We start from the raw sequence: 8,790 nt of genomic DNA on the forward strand, positions 1-8,790 counted from the left end.
CATTATTCTGCTAGTTACATGAGGTAAAAAAATAAAGTTAGGTAAATTATAACTAACATGTTTTGCATAGCTGTCAATCAATCCATACTGATATTTGTTGTTCATGTGCCTATTTATTGAAAAAAACAAGCACCAGGAAATATGAAAATGCCTGTAAAGAAACAGGATAATGTTCTAAATAGATTATATACGAAGCTGAGGATTAAAGTATAATATCAAATGAGACTTGCAAGAAAGTTGTTAATTTTCTTTAGTACTTACATAATAACTTACACGTTACTTCACTTATGTTATACTCGTATTTATTCCTAAATAAACTTAACTCAAGTTACTTTCATAACTTCATATAAATGTTTATCCTCCTTTTAAGAAGTTTTCAACTTAATTCGTATGTTTATGAGAGTTAAAAGTCTTAAAATTTTGCTAAATGATATCTCGAGTCAAGATGTTTGCAGAACATTTTCTTTTATGCTTAAGAAGTTAAGTTACGTTCCTAAAATATGGATTAAATGAACATGGTATTTACTTACCGTGCACATTTAAGTCAATGTTATTGTGAAGATAGTGTGTTAATTTATGATTAATTATTGTATAGACCGAATTTACAGCTGACGTAGCGAAAATTTCTGCAAAGACCACGCATAGCAATACTACGCTACGCTAGTCAACTTAAATATACGTAGTTTTAAAACGGTGTTCCATCATATAAACAGCATAAAAGTACCTCACACAAATATTCCGTACATATTTGTCAACAATCAATAAAGATTTCACGTAAACCCTTTGAAAAGCTTCAATATCTTCACGTCAAGGCCACACATCTCAGCAAAGTCAAACAGACATTATATCCTTCCCCATAATTTATAAAATCAACATGGAACCTCCATGCGCTGTTGACAAGAGTCGAGAGTCGAGCAAACAGTTTGTATTAAACATTAAAGGTTCCTAAGACTGTAGGAGGCTTTCCTCTGCCTTTGTTTGTTAGAATCCTTAGGAAAAGTAAAAGCTGAAGGAAATTAGATCTTACTTGACTGAAAAAAGAACTAAATTTAAAATTCTTCTATTTTATTTTTGTCTACCATTTCTGTTGTAATCCGCTTAAAACAAACTCAGTAAGTTAGTTCTTAAGATATTCAAATTAAAATATCTAACGCCATTTATAAACTCACTAAATGATCTTTAAAAACTCAAAATTACTTGTTTTATTTCTAGCCAGTACTTTTAGTGGCCGTTTATTTGCACAAAAAATAAACACGTTTTATACCCAGCCAGTTCTTTAGAATTTTCTAGAATAGTTTGTTGAAACATACAGCATAAACCGACGTAAAGAGGGGAATACTTGAAACCGCGCTAAATGCCAAGGAAGTTAGCGTACTATGAACTCTCCCATTCAAGCTGAGTGTTCACGAGCCGTCTGATAAATAGTTCGGGAGGGTGCTTGCTTCTGCTCCTACGCATACAGCTTAAAGCTAAGTCTGCACTATGTAGTAGGTGAGTAGTTTATGTGTATGAAAATAGTGGCCTTTGCAAATTCGGCTAGTTTTTGTAATAAAACTAGCCGAATTTGCAAAAGGAAATATTTTGTTGGATGTTTCATTTCTGGATTCCATGTGCAGAAGGCCCCTTTTTGTAATTTAATTACAAACAAGTAGTTGCACTATTGCCTTCCTTGAACACTACCATAACAAACCACACTTTTCACTGATTCCTGAAACACTAATTAGAAAAAACTTGTCGCGTTATTGTTTATTTGGTTCTAGAATCATTATCCTAACAACCAACTAAGCTACCTGTGACACGACTAAAGCCTAATGTATCCACACATACAAATACATAGGTACCTAAACATCCCTTCTTACACTCGTGTATAAGAAAATTGAGTTGTGACCTACTGAAGCAACTAAGTTTGAGCAAATTGAATAAAACTCAATTTGCTGATGTACTCAATTACACACTCGGTTCGGAATAATTAATTCTGTTTGTGTTGACGAAGTCAGGTTAATTTTGAGGTGGTTTAAATGCATTTGTGTTGTTACAGTGCAGTTGGTAATTGCAAGAAATACTGCTATCTACATGAAGCCATTTTATTAGATTTTACCTATGGACCTACGGGAAATCTGTCCCTCGTTAGGTAAGCAACCATATAGAAAGTACCTAGGTATCATAATCCTTTAAAGCGTGATGGAAGGGCCAACATCCAAAACCCGCCAATTCTTATATGTTTTATAATTTCAATGACAGTACAGCCATTAATCACACACCCTAACATGTTACCATCAATTTGATCCACCATAAAAATTGATAAGACGTTGCTATGCCACTTACGCTCAGCAAGAAATGCGATCTCTTCAGCATTGACGTGTCACCTGACGCTAAAACCTTTGGACCAGCACACTGCAAACTTTTCGTCGCCCGATAGATTGTTTGGGCTCATCAATCAGTATGAATATAAATGTAGGTATATAATACGTGAGGCTTAAGCCAGAAATTAGCCGGCATCAGACCGACTGACAACTAAAACTATAGACTGGAAGCCGACCCCAACATAGTTGGGAAAAGGTTCGAGAGATGATGATGAGACCGACTAAAAACTTTGATTGGAAATAAGTCTTTTAAAATATTTTTTGGCAATCAAGGGGTCAACTGTTCTGTCGGCCGACTGTTTAGTTTGTCGTTCGGGGGTACTCTTACTTGACAGGTTACATAATATATTACTTAGCAAGGTTTGAGTAAGTAGCCAGTTACCTTCTTGAGTGTCACTAAAAATAGAAGCTGGATATATGACACTGTGGATTACCAGACAGGAGTTTCCAAGATGTGTTCACTACCTTGTGAATGATATCTGCATAATATGATATGACAATATACATAGTTAGCAATGTTTCAAGTTACGTTAAGTATGAATACGTTGTACTGAGCCCGTCTAATAACTTTGTATCTCTGAAGTTAGACAGTTGTGCTTTCAAATGCCTGCCATACATTGTGACTTTTCTGTCATCACGGTCTTCTCCTCTTTCGAGTATTCAAAGTTTATCTCCAGCATTGATCTTACATGACCTTATGATAATGTTCAATCATTAGAAAGTCAAACATTGGTAAGAAAAACATACACTAAAATTAGACCTAAGAAATACACCTATCTAATTTTATAAAATTAAACTGAAAAAATCTGATTTCAAAAATAGAATAATAAGATTGGATGTGACTTGAAATCTTTGTCACGTACCTGCATAGGTTTCCAATTTTACAGTACGTACGTGAACACACTTTTTTGTGAGTATTTTTGAGCTACGCTAAGCACGTGTGTCTTATTAACGAGACGTCGTGAGGCGTTTGAGTTCAATGACTTTTCAATATTTTTGCTTAGCAAGTAGTAAATCATAAATAAGTTAAACAGAGTCGCTCCTTACACATTGCTAATGTGTGTGTACCTACTGAATATATGCTTGTGTTAGCTGCCAGTAGTTACAAAGAGGGCAGCAGAGACGAGCGACCATAGACACCTCGCCATTCAGCCTTGCATCTATGCTTGGAGGATTCCATTTTCGAACGTCATTGTGACAAGACATGTTATAGTTTGACAGAATGCGATTTTGCCGCGTTCTTGACTAATCTTAGTTGATTTTCATGTTAAAGCTATTTCTTGTAATTTCCTCGTTAAACAAACCTGCTTCTGGTTTTTAAGATCAGAAGTGGGATAGTCTCACTCCCACTATAAAGTTTTTGATTTCAGTTTCAGATTCATTGGCACTTTTATTAAGTACGACGCGGTGTAAAGATATCCGCCATTACTGAAGTTTTTGCCGTTCTATTTTATTTTGTAATGGATTGCAGTGCGTTGCAATCTACGCAACGGTATATTCAAGATGCTTTGAGGTCAGGTGATCTGTTCTATTGTTTTGATTACACATCGGAAGTAATTATGCTCTTAGCTGTATTATGTGAAAAATGTGTAATAATGTACCAACCATCGGTATTGTCACCTATGAGTATTCTGTGTAGCAAAAGCTGAAGTGAAGTTAACTACACGTAACTTATCAAACCGCAATGGTAGTTGTGTTTTCAGCGTTGCTGACACATGATTAGTAATAATGATATTTCTGAGACATAGTTTCAAAGTTATGCCTTGAATTTATTTCTTTGAGAGCGAAAAGCTTTCCAGATTTGACGAAAGATTTTGATGGTCAGAAGTGGCCGAACGAAATGTATAGTAAGTATGTCGTAAGTGCTTGTTCGCAGACTTATACACGAGAATGTGTAACGGCCGTGTCGTGGCCCAAGCGCTTCTGTGCTGGTGCTGCTGATTGCGGCACGAGCGCTGCTCTGCCGGTGCTCCTGGTCGCGGCACGAGCGCTGCTGTGCTGGTGCTCCTGCTGGTCCTGTTGGCTTATGCCTTCCGAATAGTCTGAGCCTCTGGCTTATGGCTTCTGTATGGTCTGAGCCCATGGCTTATGGCTTCCGAATAGTCTGAGCCTCTGGCTTATGGCTTCCGTATAGTCTGAGCCCCTGGCTTATGGCTTCCGTATAGTCTGAGCCCCTGGCTTATGGCTTCCGTATAGTCTGAGCCTCTGGCTTATGGCTTCCGTATAGTCTGAGCCCCTGGCTTATGGCTTCCGTATAGTCTGAACAACTGGCTTGAATATGACTTGCCTTGACCATGACTTCCGTATATTTTGAGCCCCTGGCTTGACTATGACTTGACTATGACTTCCGGATAGTTCAAGTATTTGTTCTTGATAACATCATGTATAACTAATCAGTAAAAGTAATTGTGTTTCTTCTTACATGATTTATGTTTCAGGCTTACACTCGAAACCAGGTTAATAATTTGCATGATTTCTTTGTATGTTGTGTGTGTATATGTGTACAACTAATATGTTTCAGCCTTACACTCGACACACTTACACTGGGTGGTATACCAGTGTTCTGTTATTCATTTTGTACCTGTTATTTGATTTAAAGTTGATGTTATTTATTTGCGAGTCACTGATTGGTATACCAGTGTCTTGTTATTTATTTTGTACTTGTTATTTGATTTAAAGTTGATGTTATTTATTTTTCTTTCTTTAAATGGATTAGTACATTGTTTGAGGTTTGTAAGTCCTCGAATAATTTTTATTCTGAAAGTGTCATGTGTTCAGAAAAACCGATGATGACCACGTTAACCAATCGAGATTTAAACCATGACGAAATTGAGCCAGATCCAACTCGCTTATTGAATGTGCAGGTGTTCCGAGACTCAACCAGGCTCACCCAGATCCTGCCGAGGACGTCAGGGTGTCAGGAGAGGCCGTGTTAGCTGCCAGTAGTTACAAAGAGGGCAGCAGAGACGAGTGACCATAGACACCTCGCCATTCAGCCTTGCATCTATGCTTGGAGGATTCCATTTTCGAACGTCATTGTGACAAGACATGTTATAGTTTGACAGAATGCGATTTTGCCGCGTTCTTGACTAATCTTAGTTGATTTTCATGTTAAAGCTATTTCTTGTAATTTCCTCGTTAAACAAACCTGCTTCTGGTATTTAAGACTTGTATTATTTTATAATTTTAAAATATTTATCCTCATTCGATACCGCTACTACCACTCCGAACTTACTACAATTTATAATATGAAATACTCTTTGGTTTTCGCCTAATCTAAAAGTCGTTCACTATTACCACCATTCCAATTACCGAATGAAAACCCTAGCTAACTAGTATTAAGTAACTCAGAAAAAATAACAATAACAGCAATACAGATCTCATTATCATCATACTACTCCAAACAGAATTTACTAATGTTGACATCAAAAGTTCAAATAGCGATAATACAGTCGACCTCGTTAGTATCGAGACGGCGGTCCCACAGTCACAAACGATGGAGATCCCATTAAAAATAATAATACTCTTCACTTCAGTTATAAGTGCCATAAATACAAGTGTTGTTATAAATCGGTTCGATGATGATGATTGTGAATTAGATGCTGAGCTAGTTGAAGAAATAGCATCGTATGAAAATGCTACGAAACGTATCATGGAGGAAATCAGAACCAATTTTGGGGAGGTTATGTACAATGAGTAAGTATTCTCTCAAATAGTGAACCAAGTGTTTGTTTATTAACATTAACAAATAAAGGATAAAATTGAAGAATCTCTGTTATTCTAAGCTTTGGTAATAAGACACTCATAAGAGCTATTAAAACTATGTAAAACCAATGAATAGTCAAATAACTTTCGTCATAATAGAGGAATGAATTGGTTAATGTGACTTGAACATTACTCAAGCAATTAAACATCAAATGTAGTTTCAAGTACTTCTTGCTAGCTAGTTGATTTATGAATAGAACTTATCTGCAGTTAGAGTTAACAAGAATTAAAGTGACTTTTTCACACTCTTAATATATTATTGTTACTTTCAGATACACTCGTTTTATTGACACTTTTGGAGCTCGACCATCAGGCACAGAAGTTTTAGAAAGGTCTATAGATCATATGATAAATTTAACAAAACACCATGGTCTCAATGATGTTACTACTGAGGAGTTACAGGTAAATCATATTATTTAATAAAAAAATACAGGTGAATAAAACTTGTAAGGTATAATGTTTTAAGCATAAGTAAATCAATAATCAGCAAAGCTAAAATAAAATCAGGATAATAACAGACAAAAAATGCATACAAATAATCATGTATTGAACATAAGACAGTATAAGATTTGCAAAATTGAACACGTACACGGAAATTGCTATACGTGCCGCTAGAAAACAGTTCCTATAATGATGTCCTGTCTGGCATTTTGGTTCATGACTTTCTTTATAAATCCTACTCATAGGCAAACCCTTACATTTCAATTCTTTAATACATTTGTCTAATTACATATATTGCGTTTTTCAGGTGCCACATTGGGTGAGGGTGCACGAATCTGCTTCAATGCTACAACCTCACGTCAAAAACATCGCTATACTAGGATTTGGATCAAGTGTCAGTACTCCACCAGAAGGCATCACTGCCGAAGCTATAGTTATTAACAGCTTCGATGAACTTGACAAAACTGATAAAAAAACAATTGAAGGAAAAATTGTTGTATTTGATGCACATTACGTGACTTATGGTGATACTGTAGTTTATAGGAGCCAAGGTGCTTCCAAAGCGGCTAAGAAAGGAGCTATAGCAACTCTAGTGAGGAGTATAACACCTTTTTCCATTTACTCACCACACACAGGAGCCCAGTATTATGAAAAGAATGTGCCAAAAATACCCTCAGCTGCTATTACATTAGAAGATGCAGATTTGATGAGAAGACTGCAAAACGCTGGAGATAAAATTGTTCTTCATATAAAAATGTTGAGTACATCTGATACTAAGACATCTAGGAATACTTTAGTCGATCTTAAAGGTAGTGTGCATCCTGAGAAACTGGTAATCGTATCTGGTCATATAGATAGCTGGGATGTAGGACAAGGAGCGATGGATGATGGTGGAGGCATGATAATAAGCTGGTTCACTCCTGTAATACTAAACATTTTGAAACTAAAACCTAAAAGAACTGTTCGAGCAATTTTATGGACTGCTGAAGAACCGGGTTTGGTAGGAGCTCAAGCTTATCTAAAGAAACATATGAATGACCTTGATAATATAAACTTCATAATGGAATCTGATGAAGGAACATTCAAGCCCTTAGGTTTAGATGTAGCAGGATCTAAAAAAGCCCGTTGTATCGTGAAGGAAGTTCTGAAACAGTTTGCTCCAATAAATAAATTGACAAATAGTGGATATCCTGGTTCTGATATTGTAATATTTGTGCATCAGGGAATACCTGGGGCGTCACTACTGAATGAAAATGAAAGGTACTATTGGTACCATCATAGTGAAGGTGATACAATGAATGTTCAAACTATGAAGGATGTTGTAGACTGTGCCGCGTTTTGGGCAGCATTTTCTTATGTTATAGCTGATCTATCTGTTGATATACCTCGTCAATAAATTAAAGTATAAAATTGGTAATTGAAAGTAATTGATGATGTTTCTATCTCGTCGACTTTTAAACCTACACATTATAGTGAAGTATGTTGAATAATAAATGCAAAGAAAGCCTATCCAGTAAATAAGGCGGATTCAAAATATGCTGGAACATAATAATCCACATATTCCGTCTTAGTTATGCCACCCCTCTATATCATACAGGTATTTTTCGTCACACAATCAAAACGTAAGCCCGAGGCATCTCTTTTTACATACATTCGTGACGCGAATAGTGCTGCCGCGGCAATCCTTTGAAATTCAATAAATTGTAACTATTCCCACAAAAAATGTCATGTCATTGAACGCCCGTTACGTCTGTTCTTGTTTACGTTAGCTGACAGCTAAATATTGGTTCTGCCATTTTCGGATTCGCGCACCTTACAGCTTTGTCGATGAAAACAAAATATTATGTTTCGACAAGTTTGCTGTCGCACTGGCTGGCTAGAAACAAATTACAACAACCTCATTTCTGAAAGACTCCTTATACCTAGTTTATTTTTAAAAATAGAAAACATTTTAAGTAAAACTACCAAAAAAATTCTTAGAGACATTATTTCAAATTACGAATCCAGCCAAAAAAAAATCTTATGAAACCATATTTTCTCTTAATCGTGAAATAATGTTGCCGTCGGAATTGTACTGTTATCATGCCTTGAATATTTCATTATAAATTCTTCTTGGCGTGTTTGAAAAGATTTATAAGTAAGCCTTTTTTAACCGACTTCCCAAAAAGGAGGAGGTTATCAATTCGGCCGGTATGTTTTTTTTTTTTTTTCTATGTATGTA

The 8,790-nt window shown here is 36.0% G+C and overlaps 1 protein-coding gene across 1 annotated transcript; it reads left to right on the forward strand.

Annotated features, from left to right (window-relative positions):
- Positions 1-5,792: 5,792 nt before the first annotated feature.
- LOC110377410 (carboxypeptidase Q) lies at positions 5,793-7,974 on the forward strand. Its single transcript, XM_021336298.3, has 3 exons — positions 5,793-6,059; positions 6,401-6,530; positions 6,877-7,974. The coding sequence occupies exons 1-3, from the start codon at positions 5,860-5,862 to the stop codon at positions 7,963-7,965; spliced, it is 1,419 nt and encodes a 472-aa protein (XP_021191973.3). The 5' UTR covers positions 5,793-5,859; the 3' UTR covers positions 7,966-7,974.
- Positions 7,975-8,790: the final 816 nt, after the last annotated feature.

This window comes from Helicoverpa armigera, chromosome 10 (assembly GCF_030705265.1).
Source record: "Helicoverpa armigera isolate CAAS_96S chromosome 10, ASM3070526v1, whole genome shotgun sequence".
Classification (NCBI taxonomy): Eukaryota; Metazoa; Arthropoda; class Insecta; order Lepidoptera; family Noctuidae; genus Helicoverpa; species Helicoverpa armigera.

Excerpts from the sequence above, each read along its gene's own strand:
- LOC110377410 (XM_021336298.3), top strand. The coding sequence starts at position 5,860 with ATGGAGATCCCATTAAAAATAATAATACTCTTCACTTCAGTTATAAGT. Across the intron at positions 6,060-6,400 it reads GGGGAGGTTATGTACAATGA|ATACACTCGTTTTATTGACA; the intron begins GTAAGTATTCTC and ends TGTTACTTTCAG. Across the intron at positions 6,531-6,876 it reads TTACTACTGAGGAGTTACAG|GTGCCACATTGGGTGAGGGT; the intron begins GTAAATCATATT and ends TGCGTTTTTCAG.